At 35.8% G+C, this 24,410-nt stretch overlaps 1 protein-coding gene across 2 annotated transcripts; it reads right to left on the reverse strand.

Annotated features, from left to right (window-relative positions):
* Positions 1-233: 233 nt before the first annotated feature.
* neurod6.L (neuronal differentiation 6 L homeolog) lies at positions 234-2,651 on the reverse strand. Of its 2 annotated transcripts, NM_001085749.1 has the most exon segments (4): positions 234-1,310; positions 1,313-1,336; positions 1,338-1,578; positions 2,539-2,651. In NM_001085749.1, coding segments are annotated over 3 exon segments (1,011 nt in total). In that variant the 5' UTR covers positions 1,553-1,578; positions 2,539-2,651; the 3' UTR covers positions 234-538.
* Positions 2,652-24,410: the final 21,759 nt, after the last annotated feature.

The following is a 24,410-nucleotide window of genomic DNA, read 5'->3' on the forward strand; positions in this document are numbered from 1 at the left end:
ACATTTCTTAAGATACGTCTTTTTAATATTTTATATATTTTCTAAAAGTTTTTTCATTTGCAGGACATAATGAAGAGTAATTGTACATTTTTATACAGATCCTAAACTGTTCAGGGCCAGTGAATCCTGAAAAGGATTTCTTTGCACTGGTTTGCTTGTGCCTCTGGCTTAAATGGTATAACATGTAATTGCTTTGGATCATCTGTGTGCAATTAAAATAGACATTGGCTTTGTATAATGAACAATTTTATTTAGCCACGTAATTTCAACAGATATTTCAACAAATAAACAAAATACTTTAGAACAAGAACAAACCACACTCTTAACCAACTTATATAATTTTTTTTAAATATGGCAATTAACTTGGCATTTAGAAAACAAGAAATTGAAATAAAACACAGAATTTTAAAACACACATTCAAGATTGCAGTGATACCTTAATCGAGCCGTGTCAATTACTGTGTGAACAAGCATCTGCTTTATCTTAATTAGATAGGGGAGGGAGGTGAATGACCACTGTTTATATTCATTTTCCTCATTAATTATGAAAAACTGCATTTAATTCATCTTGCATGGTGAGAGACTGGCTGCGCAGATGGAAGTCATAAGGGAAGTGGCTGTCTGTGGGCAACCTGAACATAGAGCTCTGCCCGAGGGGACCCCTGCCTGCCATTGCACAGTAATGCATGCCATAATTGTAATTTTTCCCATAGTCCAAGGCCTCTTCTTGCTTCAGGGAAAATATCCCATTATAGTTCATAGAGGGAGGGCTTAAGGGACCTTCAAACTGTGGGCTTGTGCATTCAGGAGATGTGCTTTCATAAAACGATTCATAAGCACTACAATAACTGTACGGTTTCATGGTTTTGGAATTATCAAGGGTCCCGTGACTTGGAGGGGTACTAAGCTCAGGACTGTGATAAGGTGGGTAAACAGAAGTATATGGGGATCTTGTATGATGCAAAGTGTCCCCACTTTGACTCATAAGAAAACTTCTGGCATTAAGCTGTAGGCATCCTGCCACCAAGTTTGTGGTTGGCTGGGACAAACCTTTGCATAAGCTTTGCACAAAGGTAAGTAGATCAGGTCTTTTCCCAATCCGAAGGATCTCAGAAAGAGCCCAAATGTAATTTTTTGCTAATCTTAATGTTTCTATTTTTGACAGTTTTTGTGTCTTAGAATAGCAGGGTACCACTTTCCTTAAATTGTCCAACGCATCATTGAGCCCATGCATCCTACCCCTTTCTCTTGCATTAGCTTCTACCCTCCTTATTTTAATTCTCTCCTGTCTGACTTTAGTCATCTTTTTTTTCCTTGGTCCTCGTCTTCTTGGCAATCCATTCTCATCTTCCTCCTCCCTGTCTTCATCTTCTTCTTCTTGCTCTGTTTCCTCTTCAGGTGTTTTCCTGATATGTTTCCCATGGGATACTAGCTGTTTGGCACAGCTTTCCAGTTTTTTTACTTGTTTCGCCTCCTCGTTTTCCCGAGAAAATTTTCTGCATATTGGCGGTTCTGTCATTACAATGGACTCATCAAAAGGAAGCGTTAACATTTTTGTTTGGATTGAGAATTTTTTACCTGCAAATAAAGATAAGGTATTAGACCACATTCAAAAAAATTATATATAAAAAAAAAAAATCTGTTAATATCAGCAAACATACATACTTATAGTCTTAATATAAATGAATGTAAATGATTAGTATCTCCCACATCGTTAAGTAAAATGCTTATCTGCCATCTTAAAATCCACATCCATATGTCTAATTCCTTTAATCAACGACATGCACTGATCATGCACTGTACTGGAATTTAGAAAATCTAAAGCAATTCCAAAATATATTTCTCTAATGTCCCGCCCACTAACCTCAAATCAAGTTCAGATCAGACTTGAGGAGATGCTTTATATTTTCCATTCATTTTAGAGGATATACTTTCTGCAGCTTGAGGCATGGTTGTAAGTTTTACTTAATCTTGCAGATTTTAAAAAAAATATTTAGCAGATTTTTTAAATAAAAAAGTGATTACAATTTCAAATTCTATCCTAAACAGCAGAATGTCATTAAAAATATAAATACACACATTTTTATAGTGGTTTTCAGAAAATTTTAAGTAAACAGAAACAATAATGGTGATTGTGGTTGTTTTTGTATAAGGTGTTAAATCATACCCAGAAGAGTCTGCTGCGTCTAATTAAGAGAAAACAGACAGATGCAGTCTGTAATAATTTAGAATTTTTTCATTTTGTGAAAAGCATGAAGACGTATATAAAAAAACTAGGAGATTCATTTGTTCAGTATCCTAAAAGAAACATTTTTCACACAAATACACAAGCAAATACTTTTACAGAATTGTAGTTTATCCATTTTGCTGTAGTAGTAGTAACACAGCATATGTGTAAGGTCAAAATGACACTGTGCAGAAGAAATGGATAATGGTACATGGTAAATGAAATGTTAAATAATTCCATTTTAAACAGAGGATTATATGCATATTTTGGTATTGCGAAGAAATAGATTTGCAAATAATAATATTTGTTACCTTTAGGTCTTGGCTCAGTCAAAAATCAGTTTTCATTTTTTTCCGTTTTCCAAATCAGTCTGAATGTCGCATCGTCTCCAGGAGTCTAGATATGTGTGTATCTCATTGATCTCTAAAAAAGTGACATTGATGCCAACTGCCAGAGCTGGTACCCATGCCATCTGCTAGTGACGTCACAGGGCAGAGAGAACCACATGATGCGTTCCCTTGGGACCTTCATTCTGCACTGATCATCTGGCATCCCTGTTAGTGGGTACCAGCATTCATGTATCAACACAGAAGGTTAGACTGATGAAAAAAATATTCTGCACCAGCATTTCACTTACAGGCGGTGCAGTTCCACCAGAACGACTTCCTTTTTTTCTAAGAGAATCTTAAGGGACACATTCAAAAGGGGACAGCAATGCCAATGTTGTGCTCTCATTTCCAAATTACACAGTATTTGTATGACGCTTCAGTAACCTGTTTGCACTGAATTAACCCCTTAGACATCTATTACGACTTCTGGAACAATTCAGCTAGAAAGTGGAAAAAAAGTTGTGTGAAAGCAAAATGTAAGCTATATATATATATAATGGTTACATCTTGCATTTAAAATGACTGCTAATTTTTTAGACACAACTTTTTATATATATATATATATATATATATATATATATATATATATATATTCGATACCAAGCAGCCACGCTAATATCTGGACCAGTTAAACAGCTGGGGGTGCATGGTCAAAAAGTTATATATATATATATATATATATATATATATATATATATATATATATATATATATATATATATATATATATATATATATATATATATATATATATAGATAGATAGATAGATAGATATAGATATATATATATAGATATATATAGATAGATATCTTGAATTTCAGAGTGAACAGGGGTAAAGCAAAAAAGATCAGTTTCCTCCATGCATTCAGGCAAGCTGTTGTCACTTGTGTTGCTGAGAGAAGAGAGTTGTCAAGGGATGATGGGAGTTGTAGTCCAATAACAGATGCGATGCAATGCTGCATGTTAGTCCCATGCCGGGTATATTGCCCCAAGCTCCACCATCTAAAACCAGATATTTTTATATTTTGCAATTTAAATATTTCAGATTGACGAATACTAAATTCTAGAATTCACTTTTCCATAACTATATATATATATAAAATGTAAAACTTAAGATGAAGATGCAGCTGATATGAAGCATAGCCCTCTGCCCAAGTAGTGTTGTTAACACACATTAATAGAATGCTTTTTTCCCTCTTGAATTTATTATTGGCTGCTTTGTATGTAAACCTGTATGTTCAATGTACACACCCATTTATTGTACAGTGCTACGGACTATGCTGATGCTTTATAAATACATGATAATAACAATATGTATCTCCAGTGGCATTTTTGACTTGTCACAACCTACACAGTGCAAAAGAATGTTGCTGGCTTTGCTTTCTCTCCCCAATACCACCCTGTGTCTTTGCACCCTCCCCTCAAGCATTTTTATTCAAATTCATCTTGCTGTTGTCTTCAGCTGTTTTTTTACACTTCCCATCTGTTTTCTTCTCTTTCCAATCACTTTTTTTCTTTCCTGCAAATATACATATTATCTTCCTGCCATAGCACTTTCTTTCTGCAGTCTGCCCTGTATATACTTTATATACTGTAATTTCCATTCCGCTGGACTTCTATGGTAAATGTTACATTATAAAAACGCCAAAATATTCATATGACCATAGTACCAAACACAGAGTGATGAATATGAAAAAGCTGGACCTGAAGGAGATTATATGAATAAGTGGACAGAGTGCAATATTTTATTGCATTAAATTGACTTTGACTACCTTTATTCATAACTGGAGCACACAGGATGCCATTAGCTTAAAAAACAAAACTTTTGTCTAAAATATGAGTTGTCCAATAATGCAAAATGTGTTACTACGGAGGAGCTCGGGGACCAAGGAGCACTGAGGTACGTATGTCCTTTTGGTTTGGCAAAAAATGTTTTTTGAATCCTGGAAAAATATATGATTGTTTTGTGCATAAAATAAGCATTTCATATGTGAGATTGGCTACTACAGGTATGGGACCTGTTACCGAGAATACAGAGGAACTGGGTCTTCTGGATAATGGATATTTCCATAATTTGGATCTTCATACCTTAAGTCTACTGAACAAATCATTTAAACATTAATTAAACCCAATAAGGATATCTTAGTTGGGATCAAGTACAAGGTACTGTTTTATTATTACAATTAAAAAAGGAAATGATTTTTAAAAATATGAATTATTAGGATAACATGAAGTCTATGGGAGATGGTCTTTCCATAATTCTAAGCTTTCTGGATAACAGGTTTCCGGATAATTGATCCCCTACTCATAACCGTATTATTGCCCTGATGCAAAAGTGTTCACTGCAAAAGATTTCTGATTTTTGGTAAAGGCTCTGTCTTTGCTGCCCAATACTTTGTAAGGTGCCTCTTAGGTTATTATACATCTACAGATAAATATAATCTTATCCTAACAGCCATCCTGCTATAGTGATGTAAATGTTTTCCAGGAACAACAAATGAACATTTAGCTCACATTTTATATTGACAGATGTTGTCCCACAGGATGGTCAGCTGCACAGTTTGGGCACTCCCACTTAAAATCTTTGATTTAGTTTACCTATACTATATGAATTACTGTATCTGCAAATTAGATCCTATTGGTATGGGATCTGTTATCTGGAAACACATTGTTCAGAAAGCTTCAAGTTATAGGAAAGCCATCTCCCATAGACTTTATTTTATGATATAATAATTCAAGTTTTTTTAAAAATTATTTCCTTTTTTCCATAATATTAAAACTGTACATTGTGCTTGATCCCAATAAGGTATAATGAGTCCATATTAAAGGCTAAGCAGTCCTTGGGTTAAAGTCATGCTCAAAAGTACATTTAAGGTATGGAGTTCCAAATTATGGAAAGATCCCTTATTTGGAAAACCCCAGGTCCCAAACATTCTGAATAATAGGTCCCATACCTATGTAGTCTTGTGTCAAAAATGTTCTTTCTGGATTATTCTTGTTTTCATTTATCCAATGCAGGTAGGAAAGTTCAGATGTTCTTCCCTACATTCCCATATGGACATTATTGGCCATGCAAAATGGAGAAAAATATGTGAAGAACCCCAAAGAATGTAGTGTGAAACAGCAGACTAAAACTTGATTGCAGGGGCAGAATCCGCTAATGAGTTGTTTGATTAACAAATACTGTATACTATAAATAATATGCAACAATTCTAAATTAAATTCAACCTTATCTACAAGTGAAACTTGCCTAACCTGTAAATGGAGTAAAACATCCCATAGGAAGCAATCTCTAATTTAAAGTGGGGGGAAAATTTGTGTCCTGACTACAAAGGTCAATCACACCAGTCATTGGACAAAAAATACATTTTTGGTATAATTTTATTGTCAAAAAGTGATCCATCTCCATGTGTTCTTGGTTCTCATTTTTAAAACCCTTTTCATTTATTAAAATGAATACTTTTTCTTCTAATCTCTAAAGCTTATTATATGACATCTTACATATTACTGTATATATTGTTCATATCCCCAATCAACTGTGCTCAAGTGTAAACATTTTCAACAGACCCTTTATCACCTTTCTCCCTTTTCCCTGAAATTACTGTATTGTATATTATAAAAAGAGCCTTACTGGTGCTTTGTAAAGTACTGTACAAACCCGTGAACATGTTAAACGCAGTATATTGCCTGATGAATGGCTCATTCCTCAAGTCCTCATCCAAGTACAGAAATCAAATGATAATTATGGCTGTTTTGCTTTCTTGAAACTGCAAGTTTATTACTGCAGGACGCAGTAATAAACTTGTGAATGGGTTATGCCACTCAAATATGGTACCATTGCTAGAAATAGTATGCAGCTTGGCACTGCAACCGTATAGTCGTTTATATAGTACAGCTAATGAGAGAGAGTTCAAAGGGTTATGTGAACTTAAGTTCAGCTGAAAAGTTGGTACACTGGTATGTAACATTTGTAGCAATATATGTTATTTGTTACCATCCAGCTCATGGAAGTGTTATTGTTAGTGGAGTGATCTTATCACCCCCACCATATGACTTTCTGTTTGGGGGGATGATTACAGTGATCAGAGAATTGTGCTCATTAGATGGCTTAAAGATAGGCATGCAGGTTCCAGAATGATATGGAGAGAAGTTAGTTACCTCAACTACAGGTAAATTCTACACGCTTGAAAATGCCAGGATAAATAAATCAAAGTAAAAGTGTTTGTACCACTTATACAATTAAACAAACAATGCACAAAACAATAAGCCACCAAGCACATGATAGGGATACCTGTCAGTTGTATATCCATTATTAACCACCCCTTTTGACAATAATCTAATGTATATAGAAACAAGGTTCCCAATTAGCTACTAAAAAACTCAAAACGTATAATTAGCATCATTGCACCAAAAGACTATATAGTATATAGAGATACAGTATGAACTTCTTTGCTAAGTAAGAGGTGTGTTCATTTTTTTCAGAAGACTGTTTGAGATTAAGCTTTATAAAGAAGGAATGTTGGCAGTTTGCAAAACTTTCCACAGTCAAGGATATGCATTTAGTTCAGGACTATTGTAGTAATCCTAAACTAACCAGTGCTACCCAAGATGTATTGATTCATGGTGCACAGCAATGGAGAAGTCAGTTTAAGGGTAATCAGCTAAAATGATCACCTGTATGAGTTTCCCACCATGAAGAAGGACTCCCAATAAGTTCAAAGAATGGAAAACACTTTTTATTCTCAGCTGGTACACCCCCTCTCAGAAAAACCTTGCAACTAATTAGAAAGACAACTTTTTAGAATCTTGTGATGTCCATGAGTTCAAGAATTCAGGCTGTCATTGCCAGCAAAGGGGTTTCAACCAAGTATTAGAAATGAACATTTCATTTTCAGTTTTTTAATTTGTCCAATTACTTTTGAGACCCTGAAATGAAGTGATTGTGTTAAAAAAAAGGCTTTAGTTCCTCACATTTTCATGCAATCTTTTTGTTCAACTCACTGAATTAAAGCTGAAAGTCTGCAGTTCAACTGCATCTACTGCATCTGAGTTGTTTCATTTAAAATTCATTGCGGTAAAGTACAGAACCAAAATTAGAAAAAAAGTTGTCTCTGTCCAAAGATTTGTGGGCCTCACTATATTTCCCAGTGAGCGCTGAATGGGTCTTGGGAGCACATTTTCACCCTCTTGGACCTGCTACCCAACCTGCGAAATGATTCACAACCCCCTGACCACCATCAACCAAAATGTGCTGTTGCTGCAAGTGGGTGGTGGGTGGTGGACAGAAAAGAAACATTAATAAATTGTCTGAAGGATTAAAACTTGCTATAGATAAGACCCACAACCCAACCAGGACAGGATGAGGGGGCATACAATTTTTTTGGATTTCCAATAGGTGCCAAAGCTCAGCTGACCCTTTTAATTCTATGAGAATCTTGCTACCTACCGGCTACCTCCCCTGGAATACGGAGTCTGCTGATTCTACCTAGTGCACGCAAAATCTGATCATTTTACAACAGTATATGCATAGCTAAGATTATCCCAGGCATCTTAACTTAAGATAATGAACCTTTTATTGTTTTTTGGGAGGATTCAATTTAAAATGATACCTTACCTTTAAATTGGTCGATCCGCAGATACCGGTAAACCGAGCTTAGTTGCTCAGGCCTTAAGCATTCTGTCCACCCCTTTTCTATTATAATAAGAAAAGCTTTCCTATCCAAGCCCATCTGTGCAATTAATGTGTGTATGAAATAATGAAAAGATTTTCACATGCATTCTAAGACTATGTTGCTAGTAAATTGAAAGCTACCTATATATTTAAACTATAAATAAAATACCCTTGTTTCATCCATTATGCATGCATAGAAAAAAACATTTACAAAATATACCTCTCCACTGCAGTATGCTAAAAGAATTGTTATTAGTTAGATGGATCTCCATGTTCAGTTGTTAGGCTCATCTGTTAATATAAGAACTGAGCTTATACAGAAAGACATGGCTTTACAACATACAATAAAGAATATCAAAGACGACAGAACTACTGTGTAAGAATATGAATGCATCTTCAATCACTAATCCATATCACTTTGAGACCAAAAAGAGAATATCTTTTCTTGTTCTTCTAACAAAGGACTCCTGAGCTCAGCACACACACAAGCTTATTCCACCCTTTTGCGCCTCATCTGGCAGTCTCTTTCCGGTCCAGCACACACTTACATCTAATGAGTCAAACTTCCCATTTTCAGACTAATCAGTCGACTGCACTAATTGCAAATGCAAATATGCAAATTTATATTAATTAATTACTCTGCTAATTAGTTCTGCGGTCTCTCTCTTTTTTTTTAGGGGGGGTGCATATGTGAAGGTAATAAATCACGTTGCAGTGGAAATGAAATGTGTTTTGCTCCCATCTCACTACCCATAAAAAAAGAATGTATCCACTGATGTTTAATAGCAGCCCCATACATGTATTTATATATATATGCATATATTTATACACACACACACATATCGTTATATGTAAATATGTCATATATATGTATACTGTATGTGTGTCAGGATGCACGTTTGTGTATATACAAGAATGCATTAATTGCATTTTCACTACATTTGGTAGTTTCAATACAATTTAGGTAGGTAATAATGAGTCGTTCACGTCTTTGGCAAATGCCTTCACAAGTTGCCTGTTAGCAATTTAATTATCACTTTATGAGCAAATGCAACTGCACTGTGCCTGAGGCTGCAAGTTTGTGCCATGCACTTCACGTAAAATAGAAAGAATCAGAATCATAATATTAATAAAAAACACCTTATCATTTAAACAAATAAGGGGCTAAGAAAGGTGAATTAAGAAATTCTTCTAAATTTAGAAATATGAAGAGGAAGACCACTATTCTTTTAAATCTGTTTCTTTTGCTCAAAGGAGTAAGTTAACAAGTGCTGCATACATTATGTGGCTGTGCATTAGTTTAAAGTTCTCTCCTTATCAAGCACAATGTGCTACAGTAATTCTGCACAAAGAGGGTTGTGCACCTACCCTGTCTACCTGCAACCACTTTGGACTTTGGAAATAATGTGATCAATTAATGGATATAATAATTTAATATTGATTTTGTGACAATGGCTGATCTTGGAAGAAATATTTTTGTGAAGCACTGGTGCAGCCTTTGGGGAGGAGAGTCATAACTGACCACAGGAAAATGTGCTCTTTGCACACTGCAGACCTAAAAATGTCCCCTTTCTGCCTCTACTGTCTTCTTAAATTAGGATATTCCTAACTGATAAAAATCTGCAGTACTTCAGTCAACCCCATGACTGAAGATTGCTTTACAATTAGGGGTTATATGGGTCCCTATATCTTAGGAAACAAAATAATACCCTGTGTGTGACTAACGCTAGCGAAAATTCCCAGTGTGACGTCATTTCGTCACTTTACTGATTTACTAACGTAACTTCGCTCTGTAAAATCCGTATTTTACTGAATATTCGGAGTAACATCCATTCGTCAGAGCAAATTGTCGCCTGGCGATAGAGTGCGAATGAACACTAGCGTCGGTCCCGTTCGTAGTGAATTGTCGCTGGTTAGTGAATTGGCAATGTCCCTGGTGGTTACAACGCTGGTGAAAAGTCGCTAGCATTAGCCACTTAGCCCTTTAGTAAATCTGCCTCATAATTTGTCCAAATAAATTCCAGGTGTCTTTACAGAGGGACACTGTGGGCATTTTGAGCACAAGCAAAGTGTATTGTGAGCTTGAGAGACTGTCAAGCCTCCAGCAGAAGCTTTTGTTGTTGTTATTACTAGTACTCCTTAATGGTAAAAAGAGTCCTCTACAAAAAAAAGTTATGTTTTGATTAATAGAAATAAACCCCTCTCACTCCCTTCCCTGCTGTCCATTAGGTGTATCTGCACAGTATCAAATGTTCAGTTCTCATTAGTTGACTTGTAGCCATACTATATCTAACCAATGACCCAGCAGCAAAATAAATTGTGTGTATCCAGATTCCACAATTTCTTGCATAGTAGTAACACTGTTTCACGGTATCCTACTGCTACAGTAGTGTTCAGTAGAGTTACTAAATTCTTTCAGTACTTGTTTTCCTTTCCTTGATTTCTAATGTAACAAACAAAGGCTAAGCATACTTGACCTCCTATACTGGCCACATACACCACATTAAAGTCAAAGCCATTTAATGAGATCCCAAATATAACTACTTCATTAGAGAATGTTAACAAAGGGGGGCTTGTACACATTTAGATACAGTAAACATAATCCCATTAGCCAATGAAATAAAGAAATAACTAAATCAACTTTATTGTCCTACCCACAGAACATATAAGAGCTCTGGGGGTTTTAGAGGAGAGTTTCTAGTTTTTTTTCAACTTGTCTTTATTTTAAAAGAGTAACATGCATCCAATTCATTGTTGCAATTACAGAGATTAACAGGCTTTTGATATTATTATGTAGACAAATCAAGAGGTCCTCTGCACTCAACCAATTATCAATAAATTTAGGACATTGAGACATTTCGTGCCGTGTTTGTATTGTATTGTTTGTTCATATATTGCAATATATGGATAAACAATCCCTGTTTTGTTTAAAGGGTAAGGCATCTTTTATTAGCTTAAGGCACAATATATCTCCATGTCCTAAATATATTGATAATGGGTTGAGTGCAGAGGAATCTTGTATTTGTAAATATGAATTTTGTGGTCACCCCTGCTTAATGGTTTTAAAAATTAATGGTGAGTACAACTTTCCTTTGTTTGTTAAATGCTTTTATTATGTATCAACCAGTTAATGGTGAATATTATGTTGGCGGCACATAAAATTGTCAAGAAGTCCATAATGATGGTAGATTTAAACTTTACCCTCTTCGGTACACCAGAGTTTATTTACAAATATAGCTGCTACATTTCACTAGTGTAGTTTCCCAAAGTAACAAATCAGATCTTATCTTTCATTTTCTAAATAATTATAGCCTGATCAAAGTTAATTGATAATTGGTTGCTATTGGCCACTGCACTGGTTTCTAAATTAGCCCTATGCTTTGTCCAAACTGTAGGAAATGTTATGTTTTTCCAATTTAGTATGATTATCATATTAGCATTCAATAGTAATCCTTGTAAAATGATTTCCTGATTCAGTGATATATACAAATGATACAATATACATTACTTAGGACACTGAGGTATCTTATATACTATTATATTGCCTAAGGCAACAAGTAGTATTCAACAGTATTTGCAGACTCCCATAAGTGTAAAAAGTGACCTTTCAGACTGACATCTATGGGCAGATTTATCAAAGGTCCAGTTGTGTTTTCCCGAGGGTAGGTTTCAGTTAAAACCTCACAGTTTCAGGTTTAAATTTTTTTTTAAGGGTTTGACAGAAAAACTCACATTTTTATTATACCCCGAAGCTGTAAATAGCGTTAATCCGAAAATACTCTAGCTAAAAACTGTCAAGGTCATGTAGAAGTTAATGGCAGAGGTCCCTTGAACCATTTGATAATGTTAATAGCCTTCATGATGTTTGGGTTTTTTAGGAAGGTTTTGATTGAAAACTCAAATAATTCAAGCAAATTTTTAACCAGGGAAAACTCTATTAATTTGATTTTTCGGTTGATTCACCGATTTCAGTTTTTTCCATTCAAGTTTTTTCTTAACTCGGAAAACATGTGAGTTCATTATAGGTATAAAAAAAAACTCACAAACATCTTAAACTCAACCTTTGATAAATAACCCCCCTTAGTACATTTATGGTGCTGTCTGAAGCTCCTCTACGCTCCTCTAATGCCATTGAGTATATTTTAGAAATAACACATTTAGGTTAATGGGATGCAAATCATTATATCCCTGCAGGTCATTTTTTTTGTAACATATTTTTATTGAAGAATTTTCAAAAGAAACAAACATCTGTGTCAAAAGTAAAAAATACAGAAGTTAAAACAGAAAAAAATCATAAAACAACAAAAAAGAAGAAAAACTCACATGATATCAGCATATAAAGAAAGTAAAAATTTGACATTGGTTACAAATCTCTGTTCAAAATAGATTATGTGCTAGATCAGAAGCATATAGGCATTTATCATTAGGCAATAATGTTTAGGTCAGTAAAGGACTGAAGGCAAGACTGCAACATACGTCTGATGGGTATTATAGTTAGTTTACCGTATGCATAGGTAGCCGAACTAAACAAATATACAATATAGGCAGCAAGCTAATAAACAGAGAAGTTCGGAGGTATCCCTGAGCATTATGAGGTCAGCCCCGCATTCGGGGAGGTATTTCATAAAACAAAGCCTCTTAATTCCCAAATGGACCAGGTATTTAGATGTTGAGGGGTGATATTGCATAAGTAAGTAGAGTCAAAGAATCTATTTGCATTGACTCTAGTGATTATTTCTTTAACGGTTGGGCCGTGAAGGGTCTTCCACTTGGCTGCTACCGCTATCCGTTCGGCTGTCAATATATGGTTGGCCAGCTACATTTTGGTATGTCGGAAAACGGCCTACCTAAAAGGAAGGTCTAAACGAACTTGGGTCGTTAAAACCTGATCCAACATTTTCTTAACCTCCAGCCACATTGGTCGAACATTCCCAAAAAATATGTGGAAGCATGCCTACTTCTTCATAGTTTCTCCAGCAAAGTGGCGAGAGGTCAGGGAATAGCCTATGTAACCTATCAGGGGTGTAGTACCAGAACATCAAAATCTTATAAATATGTTCATTCTGCCTCACACAGGTAACCATTTGTCGAGCGTTTCTCCAAATTGCCGACCAGTCCTCTAGGGACAAATTATCCTGAGTTACTCTGTTCCATTTACTCATATAGGTATGTTGTCCTAAGCTAAAAGTTAAAGGTTCAGTAAGAAGCCTATATATCTTGGAAATAAGTCCCTTTTGTGGGGGTCTCTGTGTAGCCAGGGTTTCAAAAGCTGTACTCACACCTGATTTTGCAGCAATTAGATATGGATGGAAGAAATGACAGAGTTGAAAGTATTCAAATTGATGCAGGGGTAATTGTGGTGCCAGGTCTCTTAATTTCGGTAATGTTGGTGGGGTTTTGGCAGGGTTGTTGAGGAGATCACTAATGGTATACAGACCTGTCTGTCCCCATCGTTTGCAAAATTAGGATTTCGGAAATAACTTATGTTTAAGGAATAATGCAAGAGCAGGTCTCATTTCTATTTTAATGTATCCCATATTCTCAGGGTCAGTTGGGTTATTGGGAGCAAATTGTTTCTAGGAATACCCTTGGCATTATCGGACCAGATGCAAGAATTAATAGATATATCTGGGGTAGCCAAGCTTTCAATAGAGGCCCAAACATTAGGAAGAGGTTGCCTCGACCATGCTGACAGTTGCCGCAGTTGTGCTGCTTCATAATATCTTTGCAAGTTGGGCACACCCAAACCTCCATAATTAGTCAATGTAAGCAGTACCGATCTAGCTATTCGATGGCTTTTTTGACTCCAAATAAAATTCTGAAATTGGCTCTGAACAGCTTTCAATGTTTTTGGGGGCACTGCAACCGGTAGGGTCTCAAACAGGTACAGGTATTATGGCAAAATACTTATTTTGATCGCAGCAATCTTACCAAACCAAGATATCGGAAATTGTGACCACTTCGCAAGCTACCTTTTGGTAAAATTTATAAGGGGAGTAAAGTTGGCCTCATACAAAGATTCATATTTGGCTGTAATTTGCGTGCCCAAATAAGTCATCCCTCTATCTATAAATGAAGTCAGCTTTCAGCACCTGAAGATCTGCTGGGGCAACGTTGAGAGATAAAGATTCGGATTTTGCTAAGTTCAATTTATACCCAGAGAAAGAATTAAAATCCCTTATCAGGGCATGCAAATTAGGTAATGATATGGTCGGATTAGTTAATGTTAAGATGACATCATCTGTAAAAAGGGCAATTTTAAATTCCATTGAGGCAAGTGGGACACCAGAAATTTCAGGGCTCAATCTGATCGCTGCTGCTAAAGGCTCAGTACTAAGGGCATATAATAGGGGCGAAAGAGGGCAGCCCTGCCTTGTGTCATTTGTGATCGAAATAGGTTTATTAGCTTGACCAGGTAGCTTTAGGTAAGTTGAAGGTTGACTATAAAGGTTTTGTAGCGCTGTTAAAAAAGGGCTCTTCAAGTCCAGTGGGTAAGTAGGGAAAACAAATACCGCCAGTTTAATCTATCAAATGCCTTCTCGGCGTCCAAACTTAAAACCACTGATGGGAGGTGAGCTCTATTGAGTGTTTCAATAAGGTTGATGACCCGTCTGGTGTTGTCTCCCTCCTGGCGGCCTAGTATAAACCCCACCTGGTCCCGGTGTATTAATCTGGGCAAGATCGGGGCTAATCTGTTAGCTAAAATTTTGGTCTATAGTCTGTACAGAGAGTATGGTCCTTTCCCTCCTTGGGGATGAGAGAGAGAGAGAGGTAAGAAGCCTGGGTTATCTTGGAAATTGGGGTGATTGTAGAAACGAATAATTCATTTGGGAAGATGCTCTTTGGTCTTTGAGCTTTTGTGCCAGAATGGTATTCTGCCTGTCACCTTTTTCATAAAAAAGTCTGTCTTGTGCAAAGTATATCTTTTGAGACATCCTCATGCTGAATGCGTATGAAATCTTTTCTAACATTAATAATTTGGTCAAGCATTGAGTCAACACCAGACATATTAAACTTCGTTTCCAGATCTCTAAGCTTTCTGTGCAGGAAAAAATAGGTCTCTGTTCGGGCCTTCCATTTGCTAGCGGCTAAAGCTATAAAGTGACCTCTAATTGTAGCCTTGTGGGCCTCCCATAAAATAGCTAGATTCTGAACTGACCCTTCATTAATTTGAAAATACTCTTTCAAATTGGTTTCAATTTGTTTTTCAAGGTTATGTAAAAGGGTCTTATTTAAACGCTAGTGAGGTTCTCTAGGTGGAGGCTTTAGCAGGTCAATGGTAAGTGCTATTGGTGCATGATCCGACCAGATGATTGTGTGAATTTTGGTGGAATAACCTAAGTGCGGGGCAGATTGTGAGATAAGAAAATGATCAATACACGAATGCACCTTGTGTACTGGAGAATAAAAGGTGTACTGTTTGTCTTTGGGATGGTTAACACGCCAGGCATCAAACAGATGTGCTTGCCGTGTTAGCCGTTGGAAGCTACGCAAAATAAGATGAGCCTGCTTATCTAGGGAAGGATGGGAACGATCTGCTATTTGAGAATGGACCACATTAAAATCTCCTTCCATAATACCATACCAACAGTCAGGCTGTACAATTTTAGCAATCATTCTTTTCAAAAAACAAATTTGCTGCCGGTTGGGAGAATAAACATTCAATAAGACCACAGAAACATTGGCATATTTACCCAGCAGGAGAAAATAATGGTCTATAGGATCACTGAAGGTCTGATCAACTATTAATGGACAATCCTTATGGATAAGTATGGCCACCCCCGCTTTTTTGGCAGGGCCTGATGCAGGTCATTTTTGAATTGGATGCACCTACTGTACAAAGTTATGAGAAGAGAACCATTTCTGCCCAGACCTTATATTTGTCTTGGAAAGAAAGTGTTTCCTCTAGGTAAAGTCTCCAGCTTTAATACTACAGTATATACAAAAAGGTGTTTGCTTTTTCCATGAGAAATTCTGAGAGATGTACAAAGATTTCTTGGCAGTTACTTTTGAATCTGGGTCATATTTAAACAAATGGGTGGTCCACATTGCTAGACAACGTGCTGTTCAGAGGCAGAGTTGAGCTACCATCAGTTAGGAATGCCCACCAGCCAATTATTAGCCCACTTTTCACCTGGGCACGACCTAGATTGGTGGGCCTGGCCGACAATTTTTAGACTTCCCAAACACTCAACAACTGAAGTAAGTGACAGTTTTTTAATTTTGATTAGATTCAGGTTCAGGTTCGATTTGGTATGTGGGCTAACCTTTTGTGGTGCTTATATCAGGGATGCATCACTGTCATATAACTATAAACAAGTAATAGATCATGATGCTCTGTCATCCACATTCAGTCTATAGGTGGATTTTTTTCTAATCTATTAAAACATACAATAATTTCAATGCAATTAAACACACTTTTTTTACCTCCATGCGAACACCTGTGGTTTAATGAAGAATAATGGAAACTTCACTGTGTGGCCAAATAAACATTTCAGTTTTAACTAGAATAACAGTAGTGTTTACTGTAATTTCCAATTTATGAATTGCATAGTTTTGCAAAGTGAACTGATTTTTATTTGATTTAGCTATATGTATTTCAAGAAACCACATCTCGTCTAGTTTAACCAAATCTTTGCAGTAAAAGCAGCAGGGGAAGATATAACAATACATGCATTTGATAGCATATTTATTTAATAGCAGTTCTTAAAGGAAATCTTACAATCTCGGTTTCTGTATTCTACTGTGCCAGATGGTTATAGATGTAGGATGTCTCTGCAAGGCAAACATTCTCGTCTCAAGCCTTGCTTGACATTTTTCAAGCTAGTGCTGGAATTTTCCATATTCAATAAATTGCTGTATTGAGTACTGCCCCCAGGAGGATTTGAATGTAAAAACTGCATACTGTAGTTTCTTAAAGGGGCAACAATGCTGTACAAAGTATTGAAAAACATTATACAGATACACTTGGCATTTTTAATGCTTAATTGAGCAATTAGCATATTTATATGAATTGTAAGAAATGCCATCATCCAGAGCCCACATTTTTAGCAGACATTAGATATGTATCTAATTAATCTGTGTTTTAGAAGACCACATACAGTATAGACGAAAAATCAATTGTATATACAAGATCTAAACATTTATTAAACCATGATAGTGAACAAAAATGAGTGCACTGCCTACCTACCCCAAAGAAAAGTAGTGAGCAAACAGCAACATTTAACTTGAGCAAGGCAGAAAGGCAGTAAAACTTTTTTACTGGCATAAAAGCATGTCAGGCACAATTTTAATGGTGGTCCAGAGTTTCTCCCATCCATATACTTACTTTTAATGACTGGGCTACCAGAATCTGAGCTGGGCCTTGTTTTTCGGCAGGGAAAGTGCTATTTGGGTTTCCAAACAAGATTGCTCCTAGCTGGTTGCATGTGCTTTCCGGGTTTAATATTACTTATCCAGTATATTATGCTTTTTTTACTGCTGCCAGGAAGACACTCTGGCCCTAATCCCTCAATGTTTTCAATGCGTGTTTTATTGTTATAACAGTTAAGTCTTATTGTTCTTGTGATGTAACTGCTTCTAGGCATATCCACTATGATTATCGGTTAGGCAATTTTGTCTTAAAAAAGAAAAAGGTCCATCAATTTTAACCCCTCCAAATGCATTATTAATCTGGTTGTACACATATGTTCACTTAATACAGAACTTTTGATGCATAAGACCCTTGGTTGCTGTTCATTTTTGAACTATATATGAATCACGTTTGTTAACATTCACCAGGGCATGAAAAAATCGTATGTGGCCAGATGATTAATATATGTGTATATATATATATATATATATATATATATATACACATACATATACTAATATATAATGTACCTATCTATACACTCACATACATAACGTACTGTATATATACTGATAGCTTAACTAACTGTAGAGTTTAAGGTCACAATAGCTTGGATACATCACGCTTGTTTAAAGGGGTTGCTCACCTTTGCATTGACTTTTAATATGATAAACAGAGTGATATTCTGCGACAATTTGCAATTAGTTTTAATTTTTTATTATATGTGGTTTTTGAATTATTTGTTTTTTTAGATCTTTATCAGCTCTCCAGTTTGCAATTTCAGCAATTTCAGCAATTTCAATACATTGATTTAAATAAGATCCTGGAATATGAATGGGAGAGGCCTGAACAGAAAAATGAGTAATAAAAAATAGCAATAGCAATATATTTGTAGCCTCACGTAGCATTTGTTTTTTTTAGATGGGGTCAGTGACCCCCATTTGAAAGCTGGAAAGAGTACATTTTTTAAAAATAAATAAATAAATACTGAAGAACAATTGAAAAGTTGCTTAGAATCAGCCATTCTATAACCTTCTAAAAGTTAACTTAAAGGTGAACAATCCCTTTAAGTTGCCAACTACTCTTAAAAGCAGTAATAGAATCTGCCATCATATCACCCAGCAGGTTTCCATAACCTCACTGCCTTCACCATGATGAACCATTTTCTCTGCTTCAAATGAGTTCTTTTTCTCTAGTGTAAAGGGGTGGCTTTTGGTTCTTTGTTCTTTTGTTAGTGAAAAAAGATCCCCCCGATATCTGTCAATAATGCCCTCTAATGTACTTTACAGTATTTCTTTATAGTTTATTTCTTATAAGATGTGCAATATCTATAGAAAAAGCACCTAAGAACGCATTTAAACATAAATAGATTCAAGTTGCATTGTCTAGTACATTGTTACATAGTTAATTTGAGTTCCCACTCACATATAGAAAAATATATACATATACCTATACTAAACTTAAATCTTAAGATCACAAAACCTTGTATATTATTCTTGTCCAGTAACTCATCCAAGACACTATTAAAGGTTTTAATAGAATCTGCAATCATGTTCCATCACAACCTCGACAGTCTTTTCTCTTAGTTCAATGAATTGATGATGTATCAGCAAATGCAAAAGTGAAAAGAGGACAAAGCTAATTGTCACTTACACTTTGCTCTGCACTTGTGGACCATTCCTATTGAATGAGTGGATCACTGCTTTTACTCATTTGCTTACATGGCTAAACTTGAAAACATATGTCCGTGTGGTTTATTGGCAGATGACTTGGATAGCAGACATGGTGATTCACTTAAGGCTATCCTTAAAGTTCATATTTTAACTAGAACAAAATGTGATCAACATTTTTGACATTTAGCGAGTTCTTACTGGAATCTTTGGCTTCCATAATTATATAGTTAATGTAATGGTATCACGGTCATTGTACCCCTATAAGAATAAATTAATAAAACATAAAAAATGGATACACACTATTACTTTCCAGAGCAGTAAAAGTAACATAGTAAAATAGTAATTTAGGTTGAACTAAAACTTACATTCATCAAGTCCAACCTTTTGTCTAAATGAAACCTGAAGTCTCTACAGTTTGCCTCTTGGTGGGGAAAAATCCTTCCTGAGAGTAGTTGGCCCCATCCCTGGATTAGCTCTGTGCTTAAAGCATATTGGTAACCCAGAATTTACTTGCTTTAGTTTTCTAGTTTAGTTTTCTAAAGACAGAACTCAAGTCTAAAATAGAATAATTCTAGAAATGCTGTATTTTAAATACTAAACATAAACATGAACTTACTGTACCAGAAGCCTAATTAAACAAATGATTTATGTTTTCAAAGTTGGCCACAAGGGGTCACCATCTTGTAACTTTGTTAAACATCTTTGCAAGACCAAGACCATGCACATGCTCAGTGTGGTCTGGGCTTCAGTTGGGAGACTGGGATCATCATTAATTATCAAAATAACACAAGTCAAATAATATTTGCCAGAAGTCGATACAGCAAGACTGATTAATAAACAGAATATGCAGACTGCACTGGGTCCTGTGTTGTCATGTAATCTAATGTGGATTTTATAGTTTTTGTATTGTTTAATACAAACTTTCACCAACTCTGCAGAACCAGTGGCTGCAGTAAACAACATCATTCAATGAGAATCCCAGTTTAAATCTGGTTCCAGGATCTTTGTCCCTGCCACTGGAGTTAAAAACATTAAAGGGGATTTAAAAGCAAAAATAAAATCCAATACGAATCTCTACACAGACTGCAGACTGCTCTACAGAGAAACAAACAAAGCTGCTTGAGTTCTGGGAAGTAAGGTGGGGAGGGCTCCCCCTGCTGTTCAAAAGTATGATAATTTCCCTGCACAGCAGTTAGGGACCATCTGAAGTTTCCTATCCACAATGCATAATCCACATATACAGTGGCGTAACTAGAGTGCGCCGGCCTCCCCTGCAAAAAAAAAAACCAGAGGGGCCCAGTGCACTCCGATCCCCATCCTCCCGCCCACTTCCCATCCCACCTTTGCCCGCCCATGCTCCGCCCTCCACCATGCCCAAACCACACCTACTCCCACCAATCTTGAGTCCCCCTTCCGCGCCCCAGGTAAGAGAGAGGCTGGGGAGGAGGGTTTTTTATTAGCTATAGAGGAAGCAGACCCCATAGTCTGGCTCCCCTGCGACTGCTGGGTCTGCTTCCTCTATAGTTAAGCCACTGATCATGTAAATTTAGGCAAATACGATTGAAATACACATTCACCAAGAACAATGCAGGTCCCTCCCTTAACATATATTTTCCATCTTGTAATTCTTTACCACTTTTAAAATGGCTAGGGATTCTACAGATTGACACATGGTTGCCAACACTTGAACATTTTTGTCCACCTAGCATATGTGACATGTCGGATGCCCATGGTTATAACTGCGTCATTGTGTTTTAACAACCTCTTGTAAATCACAAGAGAATATAAATAAGAGATGCCACAGAGAACTGATTTGTGGTTATCACAGGTCTGCTTTACCTCCTGTATCTGTCAGTATTCATATGTAACCTTTATGTTTGATGTATGCAGCCATCTATTGTACAGTGCAGTGAAGTATAATGTCTCTATCAATACTTGCATTATGCATGTGTGCTAAAGTAAATATTAGAATATAACATGCTACTTTGTATAAAATATCACAAACAATGGTGAATGTTGGAGACAATGCAAATGCATAATTTCTTACAGCCTTGCTTCATAGTTAGAATGTAATTCTGAGTGCAAAGCGTGTCACAGTGAACAAAACTAATCTGGAGGTTTACTCTCTTAACAAACCGCAGTGAGTATTCCCAATAGCATACTCCACATTTTATGGCTTATAAATGAATGCATGTGGCCCTTATGTTCTATGGCAGGCATATTGCTCCACTGTAATTAGCAACAGGTTAACACCTTGGTTGCCGTGAAACAAATGCTTTTTATTGTAGTTAGTGATGACATCCATTTACTATTCACATTTTCACTGCTTGTAACTACATCCTCTTTAAGGTTTTAATGAAAGCAATTGGATGCTTAAGAGATGAAATAGGTCTGCATAAGCAATGAGTGCCACCTGCAGTTCACTTTTATCCTAACAGTTACCTTACATTTAAGGGCTAACATATTAAAATTCTTTGTCCATCCCTAAAGACCATACATTGGATCCCCGATTTTTTTTTTCAACATATTAAAATAAAGATGCACTGTATCCATATTACAAATCCCATCCTCTAAAGCTAAATAAAAAATAATTAGACCAAAAAAGTCCCATTGAGGTACAGGTATAGAATCCATTAACACAAAATCCGTTATCCAGAAAGTGCCGAAGGAAAGGCTGTCTGCCGTAGACTCCATTTTATCCAAATAATACAAATGTTTAAAAATGATGTCCTTTTTCTCTGTAATAATAAATAGTACAGGTATTAGACCTGTTATCCAGAATGCTCGGGACCTGGGGTTTTCCGGATAACAGATCTTTCCATAATTTGGATCTTTATACCTCTACTAGAAATCCATGTAAACATTAAATAAACTCAAAAAGCTGGTTTTGCTTCCAATAAGGATTCATTATATCTTACATTGGATCACGTACCAGGCAGTGTTTTATTACAGAGAAAAAGGAAATCATTTCAAGAAATTTGGATTATTCCAATGGGTAGACAGCTTTCTGGATAATGGGTTTCCAGATAACGAATCACATACCTGTACCTTGTACATGATCCAAAAGCTGGTTTAGCTTCCAATAAGGATTAATTATATCTTAGTTTGGATCAAGTACCAGACAGTGTTTTATTATTACAGAGAAAAAGGAAATCATTTCAAGAAATTTGGATTATTCTAATGGGTGCACAGCTTTCTGGATAACGGGTTTCCGGATAACGGATCACATACTTGTACCTGGTACATGATCCAGACTAAGATGTAATTAATCCTTATAGGAAGCAAAACTAGCCTATTGGGTTTATTTGATGTTTACATGATTTTCTAGAATATTTAAGGTATGAAGATCCAAATTACAGATTTGTTATCCGGAAAACCTCAGGCCCTGAGCATTCTGAATAACAGGTCCCATACCTCTATAATTTATGAAAATTTAGAAAATGGAAATGAATGATATATGTGATAAAATGGGGTTGAAGCAGAATTAAACATATCCCTAATCACCCACAAATAAAAAAAAAGGAATGCACAATATAAGATATTGTATGCATTATAGAATTCCAGATGCTTTTTACTTCATTACATTCACATTATCATTTTTCTTGCACAGAAGAATGGGAAGCACACGGAAAGCAAGCACTGGAGTTAAAGAGATGGTTCACCGTTTTTTATCTTTAAATTCAGGCCCTCTCCTATTCCTAGTCAGTCTCTTATTCAAATCAATGCATGGTTGTTAGGGTAATTTGGACTCTAGCAAACAGATTACTGAAACTGCAAACTTCAGAGATGCTGAATAAAAAGCTAAATAACTCAAAAACCAGAAATAATAAAAAAGGAAAAACAACTACAAATTGTCTCAGAATACATCATACTTAACGTAATTTTAAGGGTAAGCAAACCCTTTAAGTGCTTGTGTTAATTGAAGCACAGAAATAAAAAGGCCATAATGTATCATCATACGACAAAGGGAGGATTGGCCCTCAAATGGAACTTTATATTGATCTAGCATTAAGATAGATGCTTGAAACCTATGTTTGCATCTGAGCTGTTTAAAATATTAAGGGGGGTAATAGACACAGGGCTTGGTGACTCAATTGGGAACAGGAAGGCAGTATGCAAAGTGAAGAAAACAGAGCTACGAATTCATCAGGTCTTAAGTGCTATGTTCTGTTATATTCTTTATTGATTATTCTTCAGCACTTTGGTACAGCAGTACCAGTTCACAGGCACGTGGTTAGGTATACTATGTAGAGAAAGGGTGGGAAAGCTATTGTATTCAGATTAATGTTAAATTTCCTCCAAATGTCTAAAAGAAAAAAACACAATATTTTTCCAATCTTTGTTTCCAACGACAAAGGCAACAAAGAAATATTACCTGATCTGTGATAGTACTTTGCATACTATTAGTTATTTTTTCAAACAGGAATACTAAATAACTTAGTTAAGATGTTGCAGTAAGTACTGCCTCTGTTGTAGGGTGTTTTGGATTTGATATATAGCTGGGAAGAAATGCTTTTTCAGTGCATTGATCAAACTTTTATTGTGCCAGATGTACTTCACAGACATGAAAAAAAAAAATCTAAGGAAAACAAAAGAGAATATAAAAGCACAACTTGAATGGTTTGAATTCCCTCTGAGACAATTACAAGTCTGATTCCAAAGATACAGCTGGACTGTGATGGAAATCTCAGACATTGCTCACATACTAAATAGGTAGAAGGTGGGGGGGGGGGAGTAACAAGAATGGAATGTAAATTTAAATATATATATATATATATATATATATATATATATATATATATATATATATTACACAGAGCACTCATGGGACTTAATTTATGTGCAAAAATGTAGTGGTTTAAGTCAACGTTTAGGTCTTACACAGAGGACCTTGACCATTGCTTTTTTTTTTGGAGTTTCAGACTCTGTATATTTATATTATCTCCATCATCAACATTTATTCATATAGCACTGTATATATATATATATATATATATATATATATATATATATATATATACATACACACACACACACACACACAAGCACCAACAGGTCTTTATAAAGAAATACATATCAAAATTTATTCCAAGTTTT

Source organism: Xenopus laevis, chromosome 6L (genome assembly GCF_017654675.1).
Source record: "Xenopus laevis strain J_2021 chromosome 6L, Xenopus_laevis_v10.1, whole genome shotgun sequence".
In the NCBI taxonomy this organism is placed as follows: domain Eukaryota; kingdom Metazoa; phylum Chordata; class Amphibia; order Anura; family Pipidae; genus Xenopus; species Xenopus laevis.

What these genes read in the sequence shown, in the direction of transcription:
- neurod6.L (XM_041565245.1), bottom strand. Translation starts at nt 1,552, where the DNA reads ATGTTAACGCTTCCTTTTGATGAGTCCATTGTAATGACAGAACCGCCA.